Source organism: Macrobrachium rosenbergii, chromosome 31 (assembly GCF_040412425.1).
Source record: "Macrobrachium rosenbergii isolate ZJJX-2024 chromosome 31, ASM4041242v1, whole genome shotgun sequence".
In the NCBI taxonomy this organism is placed as follows: domain Eukaryota; kingdom Metazoa; phylum Arthropoda; class Malacostraca; order Decapoda; family Palaemonidae; genus Macrobrachium; species Macrobrachium rosenbergii.
The window spans coordinates 22,699,548-22,715,383 of NC_089771.1; the positions used below are offsets into that span (position 1 = coordinate 22,699,548).

Here is a 15,836-nt window from a genome sequence, read left to right on the forward strand (position 1 = left end):
AAAATTAAGATCCACGTATTTTCTTTTACAGTTTTAATAATTGACAAAAAATGGTAATGAATTAGGGGTAAAAAGAAATAATAAAAATGTCTTCATAAATCACATGAAAGGAAAGTAACTCTGTTCGAAAAATATATAGAACAAAGTTATATATATATATATATATATATATATATATATATATATATATATATATATATATATATATATATATATATATATATATATATATATATATATATATATATATATAAACAGATTTGTATTCAAAGCTTCAAGGAATCCACTCATCGAAATTCCATTAGGAAAATGAAAGCTTAATAGATAAACAATGTAACATTAGTGTTTAAGGTATCAGTATCATACACCATTTACCGAATGCTTGGACTATGTATATATTATTTTGTATTGCATGTCTGGATTGTACTAAAAAAAAATTGAGAGAACGATTCAATATGATAAAACCTGAGAGTTTTCAATATTTATTCAAGTTTACACAGACAATTCTTGTATTTAACACAAGATATATAAACATTTTAACATTTTAGTACAGTACTATCACATTATATAAATTATGAGTAATGATCAATATAACAAAACCGTAGACTCAAAAAGTAAATGAAATTATTTAGTGCCTCAAGAAAAAATAATAACTGGAAAAAATCCCAGAAACGTATATTAACTAAATTCTTTGTAATTTAGAATAATAATGAATTTTTTTAAAGAGACACTAAACGTTATTATATATATATTTTCAGACAAATTTCTTCAAAAAAGTTTTTTTCCATTCATTCGAGCTTTCTCCATTTATTAGACATCTTGACATAATTTTAATTTTGACAAATTAATTTCGATCAGCATAACCAGGGCTCCCGTTGAATAGCCAAAGATGATGACAAAGAAGGCGGCCTGAAAAGAAGGACATTGAATTATGTGACTTCTTTAAAATGGAATGCACAAGAGTATTAAGTAGCTTGATAGAAGTATATAAAAAAATTATGTATAATTGTTGATAACGTTCACAAACGTCAAATTTACTTTAGAGACTCGAGGAATAGCAAAGATGTTCTGAATGCGTTGAAAGTTTCCGAACTAAAAGCTTTTTAATAATTTCATTTACAAACGATAAATAATCATTGTTTTTGAAGGCACTGTCATTTCTGTGAAAAAGTGGGTTTCAAAGTAGCATTCAAACATTTTACGAGGAAAAAAAAAAAAAAATCTTCTCAGAAAAACGTTATAGACTGATTTTCAAAGATATTTCAACAAACTGAGATATCTCATATGTTTTGATTCATGAATTTCTGAATTGTAGCAAACCAACACAGCTAATGACATCTGGCAAAGTTATGCATTCGTAAATTGCAATATAAATAAACAAGTAAAAAATGCTCCGAAGTTTCTTTGGCGCAATCGAGTTTTCTATACTGCCGCTACAGCGTATAACCAGGCCACCGTATATAGATCTATCTTTGGGTGGTCTCGGTATAATGCTGTATGAGTCGCGGCCCATGAAACTTTAACAACGGCCAGGTGGTGGCCTATCCTATATAGTTGCCGGAAGCACGATTGTGGCTTACTTTAACCTTAAATAAAATAAAAACTACTGAGGCTAGAGGGGTGCAATTTGGTATGCTTGACGATTGGAGGGTGGATGATCAACATACCAATTTGCAACCCTCTAGGCCTCAGTAGTTTTTAAGATCTGAGGGCGGACAGAAAAAAGTGCGGACAGGAAAAAAGTGCGGACAGAATAAAGTGAGGAGGACAGACAAAGCCGGCACAATAGTTTTCTTTTACAGAAAACTAAAAACTATATTTGTGATAAACGGAGCTGGAATTCATAGCAATATTTCGGTTGGTATGGGGTATTCAACCCCAAAGTCTAGAGAATACTCTAGACCTTGACCTTGTTCAACCCTATGGAGGCTTAATCCATACGTATGTCTTCAATTTCTGAATAATAATAACATTTCTTTCAACTTAACACCAGCCTCGCTTTCTACATCACACGCACTCTTCTTCCCAGTTAGATAACATATTATTTATCTGATATGATTTCGTGGTACCTGGCATCATCTACTAGGTTGATGCCCAAGTGGAAATTTAAGACGCCGAAATATTCTCATAGCAAATATTTACACTATTTTTCATAGCCAGAATTTCCTTATTAATTCCAAAATATTTTTGCTATATTGACAACACGAGAGGATATATTTCCTATTACCATCTGTTACTTTTTTCAAATGGACACCATATTCTTTGGAAGCTTGAATTGCAAGTCAGGCTCCCGTGGGATTTGTCCATATGAAATGGGTTCATGTTCTGACTAATAATAATAATAATAATAATAATAATAATAATAATAATAATAATAATAATAATAATAATAATAATAATACAGTAAAACTGACTGGTTTTAAGTTTACATCATTACTGAAAAACTAAACTTTAATATAATAATAATAATAATAATAATAATAATAATAATAATAATAATAATAATAATAAACCTGGTTTTAAGTTTTACCTCACTATTAAAAAAAGCTAAGATAATAATAATAATAATAATAATAATAATAATAATAATAATAATAATAATAATAATAATAATAATAATAATAATAATAATAATAATAATAATAATAATAATAATAATAATAATAATAATAGAGCTGGTTTTTAAGCTTAACTCATTACTAAAAAAGCTAAACTTTAATAATAATAATAATAATAATAATAATAATAATAATAATAATAATAATAATAATAATAATAAACTGGTTTTTAAGCTTGACTCACTACTAAAAAAAGGCGTAACTTTGATATGTGGTATAAAAAATATATATATATATATATATATATATATATATATATATATATATATATATATATATATATATATATATATATATATATATATATATAAACAATCCAAATAAATACCTAAGTAAGAATGACCAGGATCTAGGTGCAAACATAACTAAACATCATCTCCTGAAGGAGAGTTACCTGTAGATGCGTCAAGGTGATGACCATCCTAGTCGATCCTTCGTCAGCTGGGGCGTCAACTGCCACCCTTTCGTTTTCTATCTGGACCCACCTGTCAATCAAGCCTCCCTCGTTCATTTTACGTAACCTAATGTTGAAGTGAGAATTACGGTTCACGTAAAGAAAGAAATATAAAAATAAACAGGTACTGAACTCTTAAGGCATGGACAGAAATATAGAAATAAATAGGTATTTAATTCTTAAGGCATGAGCAGAAATATACAAATGAACAGCTGTTGATTTCTTAAGGTATGAACTCAAGTACAGAAATAAATAGCTACTGATTTCTGAAGGCATGAACAGAAATATCAAAATAAATAGATTTGAATTCTTAAGGCAGGAGCAGAAATGGAAAAATTAAATAGCTATTGATTTCTTAAGGTGTGAACATAAATACATAAATAAATAGCTGTTGATTTCTTAAGGCATGAACAGAAATACAAAAATAAATAGCTGCTGATTTCTGAAGGCATAAACAGAAATATAAAAATAAATAGGTTTGAATTCTTAAGGCACGAGCAGAAATATAAAAATAAATAGGTATTGAATTCTTAAGGTATGAACAGAAATGCAAAAATAAATAACTAATGATTTCTTAAGGCATGAACAAAAATACAGAAATAAATAGGTAACTACTTCTTAAGGCGTCAGCAGAAATAAGAAAATAAATAGCTCTTGATTTCTTAAGGCTTGAACAGACCTACAAGAATAAATAGCAATTGATTTCTGAAGGCATAAACAGAAATACAGAAATAAATAGATATTTATTTCTCAACGCATGAATACAAACAGTAAATAGCTGTTGATTTCTGAAGGCGCGAGGAGTTCTTTTTGATTCCAAAAATATTAATAACTAATATAACACTTCTGTTCGTATTTCAATATACATTTTCTACATTAAAGATTTTTGAACTCTTAATAATATTCTTTATGATACAGCAACAAGGAAAAGGATGTTTCAGTTAAATGTGAAACTATTCTTGACACGTAAGAAAAAGGTGAAAATTATAAAAAAATTGCAATAAGCAGTAATGAAACAGAAATGATAAATATTGCTTCAGTCTTTATCTTCTCAGCCCATTTCTGAAAAGGGGAAATTCTCAGTTTAAATTTATAATTGCATGAGGATTATTTTTTAAAAATTATGATATAGAAAAACCTTGACACATTAAATAGCAGTCATATAGCTATGATAGATACTGAAATACGGGAAAAACCTCTCAATCCGTCTCTGGAAATAGGAAATTATTTGTTTCAATTTATAAGTGCACGAAGATTATTAAGAAGAAGAAAAAAAAAACTATGAGGAAAAACCCACCAGTAACTGAACTGCTCATTATAAGGAGCCCCCTGGGGCACCGGCACGCCATACCCCTGGGGGAAGAACTTTTCCTTGCCCTCGTAGAACTTCTTCCTCCCAAGGGAAGCAGTGAGAATCCTACCTCCGACAACAGGGCAGAAATGCACTAGTTTCTCGTGTAACATCTTGGTTGAGGAATAAAAACAGAAAAATGAGAAATACCGTTATTAATTCCCTATCTACACATCACTACGAAATGTTATGGTAGTAAAGCAATAGATGAATATGCGTAAAAGGTTAGTGATTATACTTATAATAAAAATTAGGGTTAAACTATATTTTTTTCTGTTGCAGAATTAAACGAAAATTATGGCCATTAGTGGAACACGCGACTGATGACAAAACTCTACGGGATTTACACACCACATTAAGTAGACACCACACGTAGTCGGCTGTATCTAGGTATAAAATCACAAAAATTACATAATTAAGAAAATAGGAAAGAGAACATCACGATTTGTAATGTGAAAATTGTACTTTTTATTACTTACTCTCTCTAGAGCTGTGTCAGGACGGTCGACAAAGCTTCTTGCTGGGTTTTTGTGGTCAAAAAGTTCCCAGACTACTTTGTAAATTCCTTCTTTGGCCTCCTGCAAAACAAAAAAAAAATCGTATAACATATATATTCTTATTTATGAAGACAAAGAAGACTTTTTTCCTCCTTGTAATTACTGGAATAAGATTAAGTAAGGCCTATGTAATATTATAAGTCAAACCATCCCTGAATTAGTAGTTTTAATCAGTAACTACATATGTCATAATATCTTACTGAACTGGTAATTCAAATTTTTGTTCTGTCTCCTCGATAGGATGATTAGTTCCTAATTGATACACAAACATACACACATTTACATATACATATATATATATATATATATATATATATATATATATATATATATATATATATATATATATATATATATATATATATATTTACATCACGTGTTAAAAGTTATTATAATCTGGTATATATATATACAGTATATATATATATATATATATATATATATATATATATATATATATATATATATATATATATATATATATATATATATATATATATTATTCCATAGTTTCACAAACTACGACACGTTCTAAAGAAACAAAAAAGAAGCACCTTTCACGTATCTTAAACCTAAGACACCCACCGAGATATAAACAAAAAAAGTAAAAATATATATAAAACCTTATTATTCACTAGCACAGCGAACCACCTCCCACTCACTCTGAAAATGTACTCATTCGTCGAATCTCCTGTGACTGTGAGAGTGTATCCTTCAGCCACGGCCTTGGGAGGTCTGCCAGATAGTCAATTGGTCTCTCGTAGGCCGGAATGGCCAGTACAGCTGTCAGGGTTCCCGAGTAGAGAGCTGGAAGATACCATGAGTTGAAGTATTGGTAACTTGGTTACTTGGAAATGTTTAAAGATTATTTGCTATGTATGGTAGTGTGTTTCTAAGATATATACTGTATATATATATATATATATATATATATATATATATATATATATATATATTGGGCAATAATAAGGATCTTCAGTATCCTCTAATGAAGCCATTTCCTTCTGGAAATAAGCAGAAGTCTGGTCGTGTCTCAGCTGAGGGTGACAGTCATGTCAAAACTGCCAAACCTATGACTTGACGTATGGGAAGAAATCTAGCATGGATATTCATCTCCTACACTGTCCTGCAACCCTAGTCTTTCTTTTACACTTTATCAGTCCATCTTAAGACAAGGACGCCCATTAAAACGTCATTTATGACACTCAGTGCCATTCTGAGTCCTATAATCACCTGCAGCAACGAGGCAGAAGAAGTACCAGAAGATTAAAAGAATCCTCTGTGACCACTGGTTCGTATTGACGAGATTACACTGGTTCACCACATTCCTGAACGTGTTGAAGGAATAGATCTGCAGGTCCAAGGATCGTTCTTCCTTCTGGAAGGACCTCGACGCCAGGGAAAAGACCTTCACGAGGGGTCCCATGATCAGGATCATGGCGGCGATGCTCAGCCACACCTGTGTGTAGGATTCATCTAGTTATGTTTGATATCAGTGCCTGGTTTCCTTAGGGATTAGGCTAGACGCATTCAGTCGTCAAATGAGCGTCTATTGTTTCTTAAATGCACACCAAACAATTATTTTGATTTACATTTTGGTATGTACAATTTGTTTATCATCATTTAATTGTTTTCTTGCTTCAGTCACTGTGACAGAGAACACAACCATACCTGTAGAGAAAAAGGAGAGAGAACAGCCACTGCTCTGTTCTTCTGTCTGGGAGCAGGTGAATAGATGCCCAGGTAAGCTTGGTAATAAGGGTATGCGTAATCAATCACTGTCTTTCTTATTCCTGTAGAGAAATAAAAAGTAGAAATTGAATATCAGCTTAGAGAATAATTAAAAATGAAACCATAAAGATTGTAGGGCCCATTCATAGATATTTTTTCTAATGTAGCATATAGCTTAAATATATCTTTTTACTCACTGGGAAGGATTATGAATATACCAAATAATAGGATATTCCAACATTCTCATATTCACCTTATAAATCTAGACAATGAAATAAGGATAGAAATAAAATGTTGCCCCTCAATACAAAATATTAGAACAGAAAAACTATCGTCTTTCTCTAATTACTTGTATCACAGGCTATATTTTGTCCTTAATTTTTTGTGAAATAGGCCACAGGTGAAAAAGATATATGACCCCAGGTGACCTTTACGGAGAAATCATATTATCCTTAACCTGGTGATATATAAATTCTTAATATTCCTCTGGGCGAGCTTGCCATGACAATTCACATTTTGAACTGATGAACATTTAAGAGCCAATATTTTTGCATACCTGCTGATTCGATTACCCCAAAGAGAAATGATAACAGATCAGCATCGAATTTTGAAACTTGGAAAAAAAAACCGCCCAAAAATTAGAGAACAAACCCAGTATTTGGTTGGGTATTAGTATGAATTTTTTAAAAAATATATTTGTTCTCCGAATTGTGTTTCTTTTTTTTTAAATTTCCAAAGAGAAAAACTGACTTAAAAGCTTATTTATATAAAAGATTGTGATAACTAATAAATAAAACGCAAAGTAAGTCCATTTACCGTTCACTGCGATACCACTCACGGCGAAGTGGACCTCACGTCTCGCTACCATCCCTATCATCCCGGTGACTGTTCCGTCGGGCTGTGGGTAACCCCAGGCGTTGTCCAAGGGTGACACTACTTGGAAACTACGAAAGTTAAATGTACTGGTGATTATATATATATATATATATATATATATATATATATATATATATATATATATATATATATATATATATATATATATATATATAGACAAAACATAATTTTGTACAGACTCACTAGACATTTTGAATGACATACTCAAGAGAAATGATAACTGATAAGTACCCTGGCCATGCTGATGCACTTATCACATAATTCTCCTTGGGTATAAGTTATTCCCAAGAAATAAATAATCCTCGATTAAATTACACTTGCGTCTTAATATCCATTTATATAAAAAAAGCCACGTAAAGTGACCCCTCATCATATAAGCCTATAAAACCCACAACAATCCTTAAACAGCCGAAAAACTCCACTTACGTAAAATTGAGAGCATAGCTAAGCGCCCTGACGATCGCCACGTCCGTTCCAACGGTAGGGATGAGGCTGCCATCCGGATATTTCCCACTTATCCGGAAGTACGGGATGACGTCCACAGCGGCCACAGTTAACCGTCTTCCTTTCATGTTCCAGTAGAGTCGTTGGTCTTCCGAGGACATCAGCAGAGGCAGAGATTCCTTGCTGTCTTTGTCAGATCTCTTCCACTTGCCGTTCAGGAAGAAGCTGCGAATAGCGTGGATGTTAGTTTTAATTGTGGAAAGGGAATATTGTAGGAAGGGAATATAGGAAGGGAATATTGCGGGAAGGGATATTGTGGGAAGGGAATGTTGTGGGAAGGGGATATTGTGGGAAGGGAATTTTGTGGGAAGGGAATGTTGTAGAAAGGGAATAATGTAGGAAGGAAATATTGGGGGAAGGGGATATTGTGGGAAGGGAATATTGTGGGAAGGGAATATTGGGGGAAAGGGATATTGTCGGATGGAATATTATGGGAAGGAAATATAGGAAGGGAATATTGCGGGAAGGAAATATTGGACGGGAATTTTGTGGGAAGGGAATATTGTGGGAAGGGAATATTGTGGGAAGGGAAATTGTGGGAAGGGAATATTGCAGGAAGGGATATTGTAGGGAGGGAATTTTATGGGAAGGGAAATTGTGGGAAGGTAATATTGTGGGAAGGAAATGTAGGAAGGGAATATTGTGGGAAGGAAATATAGGAAGGGAATACTGTGGGAAGGAAATATAGGAGGGGAATATTGTGGGAAGGGAATATCATGGGAGGGGAATATTTCAGGTAGGGATTATTGCGGGAAGGGAATATTGTGGGAGGGGAATACTGTGGGAGAGGAATATAGGAAGGGAATACTGCGAGAGGGGAATATTGTGGGAACAAAATATAGGATGGGAATATTGTGGGGAGAGAATATTGTGGGAAGGGGATATTGCGGGAAGGGAATATTGTGGTAAGGAAATATGGGAAGGGAATATCGTGGGAAGGGAATATCGTGGGATGGGAATATTGTGGGAAGGAAATGTAGGAAGGGAAAATTATTGGAAGGGAAATTGTTGGTAGGGAATATTGTGGGAAGGGAAATTGTGGGAAAGGAATATTGTGGGAAGGGAATATTATAGAGAGCGTCAGTCATATGGGAAGGAATTAGGATAACACTAGGGCATATTATTACTGTTAATATAAACTTTATAAGCAGACTCCATTGTTTCATTAGAGAATTACTTTTTAATAGCTAGGATAAGGCCTAAGGCCTATCTAATACTGTTAATGCATGTTTGATAAGTCAGTCTCCAGTGTTTCATTATATAACATTACAAAACTGAATTCTGTCTCAGGCATACATTATAAATGTTGAGACAAGACACAGACTCAGTATTTCATCATGGAACATTGTAGAATTATATTATGATGTCTTAGTCCTACATTGCTGGTGTTGAGATTAGACTTAGACTCAAGCATTTCATTATAGAAAATGATAGAATTACATCGTAATGTCTTAGGCCTACATTATATGTTGTGATTAAAAAGAAAATTAGCAATTTTCCAGATGATAATTCATCTCCATTGCCCTTGCAACCTCAAAGATTCTAATTATGGAGAGAGTATGACACGAACAAATTCAGGCAAACCAACCGCATCATTCCTTCGTTATTGACGCGAATAGAATAAATAACAAAGACGTCTTCCCGTTCTTTAGCCACGAGAGTGACCCGAGTTCCTTCGTAAACAACCTGTTCAAGGGCGTCCGCGATCTCGCTCTTCGTCAGGCCCTCTTCCGCGAACAGGAGCCACTCGACGAAGTGGCTCTGAAGTCTTTTGGTGCGGATCTAAAGAAAGAGAAAAGAATTATTCTCAGTTTATTGCGAGTTTTAAAAGTTCGTTAGTTGTTATTGCTATTATATCGTAATCGTTTGGAAGATAGGTAAATAAAAAGTCTAAAATACAAAAGAAAATAAATTTAACTAAATGCTAAATGATTACCTACGTTGTTATTTTGATAATCAACTTTTGTTTATGTTAGTTTTCTTTTGATTTACGGAAATATCTACGAAAGATTAAGTAGAAATTTTTGCCAGTTAACACAGAGTCACGTAAAAATGTAATATCATAAATAACAAAAGCTGAAGACCAGGAAGGATTATAATTTTTGTTAACAACGATTTACCAACTCATTTACTGACAAAATAAACTATCTTTGCCAGTTTTGGAATGGGACGTTTTCGTCACTCAAGGAAACAGGTCCTTTACCACGATTTTCTTGAAAATAATTTAAGAAATTAAAGTCATCACTAGGTTTGGATTGACAGTAAATGAAGTATTTTAACAGCTCCTTTTTTTGCACAACCTTTCAGTTTTTTCTAACCCTAAGTTACATTTTTAAGGTAATGTAATAAATTTTCATGGCAGGTTTCAGTCAGTTATATTAAAGTGATTTTTAAAAGTTTTTTTCTATCGAATAGAAATATACTACGAGGAGTAAAAACGATTTGTTGTCAAGTACTGAAATCCAGATATTTCTTAGACTGAAATAAATTCTTAATCATATATTGTATTACTCTCTTCTTCGAATGTATCAGTCTAACACAAAATATATCTCCCATAAAACTACTTTACAAAGACTACAAGAGAGGAAACGAGAACAACAAATAAACTACTGAGCATCTAAAATATCATGAATGAAACTCTTACCTTCTCAAAAATCTCCACGATGTTGAGCTCAGAGCAGAGTACCAGAAGATGCGTTTTGACAGCTTTGCCACTCTTGAACAGCTGGTCAAGTGTTGCCGGGGATCTGTCGTAGTAAAACGTCGTGAGTCCAGAGAACTCACTGGAGAGCTGTTTAGACATCCTTCGGGTTGGCTCTGCTCCGTCCAGTCCCAGGGAAAATGGGTATCCTGATTAGTACATCCTAGATCCTATCAGTTGTAGATATAAACAAGTAAAAAATGCGCCGAAGTTTCTTCGGCGCAATCGAGTCTTCTGTACAACGTATAATCAAGGCCACCGGAAATAGATCTATCTTTCGGTGGTCCCGGTATAATGCTGTATGAGCCGCGGGCCATGATACTTTAACCACGGCCCGGTGGTAGCATGTCCTATATCGTTGTCAGAAGCACGATTATGGCTAACTTTAACCTTAAATAAAATAAAAACTACTTAGGCTAAAGGGCTGCAATTTGGTATGTTTGATGATTGGAGGGTGGATGATCAACATACCAATTTGCAGCCCTCTAGCCTCAATAGTTTTTAAGAGCTGAGGGCGGACAGAAAAAGTGCGGACGGACAGACAAAGCCATCTCAATGGTTTTCTTTTACAGAAAACTAAAATTTGCATTTGATTATGTCTAAATAGTGAATCCCAGTAGCTAATTTCTTAACATTTTTCTAAATTTTCCAAGGAATTACAGACTTCAGTAACTCTAAATGGAATGGAATGGAATACAGAATTTAGGCCAAAGGCCTAGCGCTGAGACCTATGAGGTCATTCAGCGCTGAAAAGGAAACTGAGACAAGATAAGTTTGAAAGCCGTAAGTGGGGGAAAACCTCGCAGTTGCACAATGAAACAATTGTTAGGAGAGGGTGGATTGCAAGATGGAAGAAAGAGAATGTGAATGGAGGCACAGTAAAAGGAACGAAAGGGGTTGCAGCTAGGGGCCGAAGGGACGCTGCAAAGAACTTTAGGCAATGCCTACAGTTCATCGCTTGAGGTGCACTGGTAGCACTACCCCCTATGGGGAGTAACTCTCTAAATAAACCTCAAGACAGTCCAGGAACCAGACGTACCTTCGTAATTCGAATCGTAGAGGACCTGCAGATGTAAAGCTTGGGGTTTTCTCTCCATTCCACTCAGTACCGTCATTATATCCTCTGATGTCACGTGACTGAAAAGGGATAATAGAGTTTTGAGTGCTAGCAATAGTTTGGTTGAGGCAGTTCTCATCAGTAGAGGCGTATGATTTGAATAGATATTTTCTTTATAAATATTTTTTTAATATATTAATATTTTTTTAAGAAGTCACGTGACTGAAAAGGCATAAAGTTTTTTGAGTGCTAGCTATAGTTTGGTTGACGCAGTTCTCATCATTAGAGACGTATGATTTGAATATATATATATATTTTTTTCTTACAAATATTTTTTAATATATAAATATTTTTTTAAGACGTCACGTGACTGAAAAGAGATCATAAAGTTTTGAGTGCTATCTATAGTTTAGTTGAGGCAGTTCTCATCATTAGAGGCGTGTGACCTGAATAAATAGTTTTTTATAAATATCTTTTTTAATATATACAGATTTTTTAAGACGTCACGTGACTGAAAAGAGATCATAAAGTTTTGGTACAGTTTGGTTGACGCAATTCTCATCATTAGAGGCGTGTGATTTGAATATATATATTTTTTATAAATATTTTTTAATATATAAATATTTTTTAAAGACGTCACGTGACTGAAAAGAGAAAATAAAGCTTTGAGTGCTAGCTATAGCTGCTATAGTTTGGTTGAAGCAGTTCTCATCATTAGAGGCGTGTGATTTGAATATATATACTTTTTTATAAATATTTTTCAAAGTATAAATATTATTTTTTTTTTTTTAAGACGTCACGTGACTGAAAAGAGATCATATAGTTTTGAGTGCTAGCTATAGTTGCTATAATTTGGTTGAAGCAGTTCTCATCATTAGAGGCGTATGATTTGAATGAATATTTTTTTATAGAAATATTTTGTTAATATATAATATTTTTTTAGACGTCACGTGACTGAAAAGTGATATTAAAGTTTTGAGTGCTAGCTATAGTTTGGTTGAGGCACTTCTTATCATTAGAGGCGTGTGATTTGAATAAATATTTTTTCATAATTTTTTTGAATATAAATATTATTTTTAAGACGTCACGTGACTGAAAAGAGATAATAAAGCTTTGAGTACTATCTATAGTTTGGTTGAGGCAGTTCTCATCATTACAGGCGTGTGATTTGAACAAATATTATTTTATGAATATTTTTTTAATATATAAATATGTTTTTTGAAATCTAATCATTTTGAAAATGTTATTTCTCTTGTTTTCCCTTGCAAAGATGAGAATTATCGCTGGATACTCATGTTTAAGCTGTCATATTTCCTTAAATAAAAATGCTGATATAAAGTTTTTTGTTTCGCAAATAAAAAAAAAAAAAAAAATGTTTTCAGAAAACAATAATATGGCACCATTAGACAATTATTTTTTCGAATTTGTATAAAATTTTTTTTCTTTTATTACAGAAACTTATTTTCAACAGGTTCCAAATATTTGGACATCGTAGTAATCAGCTTGTATCACCTCCTCACTACTGAATTTCTATTTCTTTGGTAAGATGCTACAGAAATATGCAAAACTTAGTAATAATTCTGGGACAAACTAAGTGATGTCGACAATAACTGCAAAACCCTAATTACAGAGTGTAATTTGAAAAGACAAGGACTTTGTATTTTCTGTAATTTTTTAAAATAATAGCATTTTCTTCTGAGCTGTTGATTAAACACAAGTAACAAATCTTCCTTCTCTCTTTTCTGGGAGCATCTGGAATTGTTTTTAACTTTTCATATAACTTTGTATTCATTCTGAAGATAAAACTGAGTCAGAAATTATCAGTGTACAAATAGGAGTTGAGATGTTGGAGAGAAACTGGCCTAAAAATGAAAATTCCGGATTTTACAAATTTTATCATGAAGCTTGTGTATACCAGAATCAAATACCAATTTATTGATATAAATATATAAAGAAAAATATGATTTTGTATCAAAAGGCACTAAAAGACAAAATTATGCTTCACTGATTCTATCCAGAAGATAAGGTATTTTCTCCTGAGAGACCAAAGGTTACGAAAACAAATAGGACATACCTTCCATTTTTACTGAGATGTGTGCTTTCCAGGAAATAGCTGCTTTTATTCAACGTACTTCCTATCTTGGAATCTACTGGATCGAACAGGGCGATGAGCAGGACGAAAACTGTTAAGTAAAAAGGGAAAAAGGAATAAGTCATGATGTAGAAGATTATAAATAAAAATGAACATATATATATATATATATATACACACACACACACACACACACACACACACACACATATATATATATATATATATATATATATATATATATATATATATATATATATATTTATTTTTTTCTTTTATTTGTACACAGTTGAAGACATATAAAAATACATATATATAATATACATATATATAAATATATATATATATATATATATATTATACATATATATATATACTGTATATATATATATATATATATATATATATATATATATATATATATATATATATATATATATATATATATATATATATAATATACACACATACACATACACATATGTAGGGAGGAGAGTGATGCAGATGGAGGTGCCTGGTGGAAGAGCGAGATCAAGACCAAAACAAAGGTGGATGGACGTAGTTAGAGAAGACCTGAGAGAAAAAAAACAACAGTCAGAGGACGATGTGTTTGACAGAGCCAGGTGGAGGAGGAAAGCTGTCAAAAACATCGACCCAACAAAGAAGTCGGAAAAGAAGCAGAATAAGAAGAAGATATGAATACATCTTCAACTGTGTACAAGTAAAAGGTAACTTCCAGTCTTCGCTGATTAAATTGTGAGTCAGTATTTCTGTATCTCCTGTGAACTTCAATTGCTTACTTACTCAGCGTGTAATGGGCTAGTCCAGCCATCCTGCAAGCGCGGCGTTCAAACTGTGAAGGATAAGACTTATCAGAGTTTGCTGGATAATGACATTTGTTGTCTTTTAAACTGCTGATAAGTTCATTTATTTTAGTATCGTATCATATAATATTTTGGCATTGTTGCTTAGGATTCATCATTCTCATATTTGAAAAAAATACTTTCGAGAGCTGAGCACAAAAGAATGAAATCAGTTGTAGGAAGTAATTGATTTTTTCTAATATATATACAGTATATATATATAAAATATATATGTGTATATATAGATATATTTATAAAAACACACCCATATATATATATCACATTATCTTATCTTCAAGGGTATAATACAAATCCATGAACAAATCTGTACATAGTCTAAACAGCATGGAAACCTATAATTTTATTATCGGTGTCATAATACAACTCATGAACAAAACTGTACACAAAAGAACCAGCAAACCAAGAGCTAAAACAATAAAAATAAAATCTTAGAAAAACAGCAACTGGGAACTTACCTTCCAGCCAAGACCTCTCTTAACGGTCCCTTTCTTCAGCAGCGCCCTCGAGGAAGTGGAGGCGACTCAATGAGAAGCCGAGGGTTTTATCCCGAGGGTCGTAAAATATTCATTGCCCATTCTTTTGTTTTACTCGGGTCTAAATAACGACACAGAAGCCTCTCTGCACTTTAAGTGCTGTCCAGTGCTAGAGGTTTGTCTCCCGGTGCAAGCTAGTTGGATCATTTTTGCTGGAAATAGAAATTACTAAGTTTGAAATGTATCCCAAATCTGGACAGTTAGGAAATGGTTGTATGACAGATTAAAATGTACGAGAGTTTCTCCTGAATATGTACAAACGAGAATTCAACAAAGATACCGGAAACGAAGCTGATATTTGTGAGAATAATAAATTATATTTGGAAAAATCTTAATAATCAAATTACTTTTCATTGTAAGTCTGTAAATGTAATGTTTAACACTAAATGCTGGTATGGGTAGTAAGTAAAATACATATTTACGCAATTTCAAGAAATTACCTATGCTGTACTTTACT

The 15,836-nt window shown here is 32.7% G+C and overlaps 2 protein-coding genes across 2 annotated transcripts; both read right to left on the reverse strand.

Moving 5' to 3' along the window:
* Positions 1-4,816: 4,816 nt before the first annotated feature.
* Positions 4,817-7,652, reverse strand: LOC136855251 (glutamate receptor ionotropic, delta-1-like). Its single transcript, XM_067132150.1, has 5 exons — positions 7,528-7,652; positions 6,652-6,773; positions 6,214-6,439; positions 5,643-5,787; positions 4,817-5,001 (listed from the first exon to the last, which is right to left on the reverse strand). The coding sequence occupies exons 1-5, from the start codon at positions 7,586-7,588 to the stop codon at positions 4,974-4,976; spliced, it is 582 nt and encodes a 193-aa protein (XP_066988251.1). The 5' UTR covers positions 7,589-7,652; the 3' UTR covers positions 4,817-4,973.
* A 378-nt stretch (positions 7,653-8,030) lies between these two features.
* Positions 8,031-15,525, reverse strand: LOC136855305 (uncharacterized). The gene is made up of 7 exons (XM_067132209.1): positions 15,302-15,525; positions 14,767-14,815; positions 13,945-14,053; positions 11,853-11,950; positions 10,757-10,929; positions 9,701-9,894; positions 8,031-8,277 (listed from the first exon to the last, which is right to left on the reverse strand). Exons 2-7 carry the CDS (start codon positions 14,792-14,794, stop codon positions 8,031-8,033), a joined length of 849 nt encoding a protein of 282 aa, XP_066988310.1. The 5' UTR covers positions 14,795-14,815; positions 15,302-15,525.
* Between the last annotated feature and the right edge of the window lie 311 nt (positions 15,526-15,836).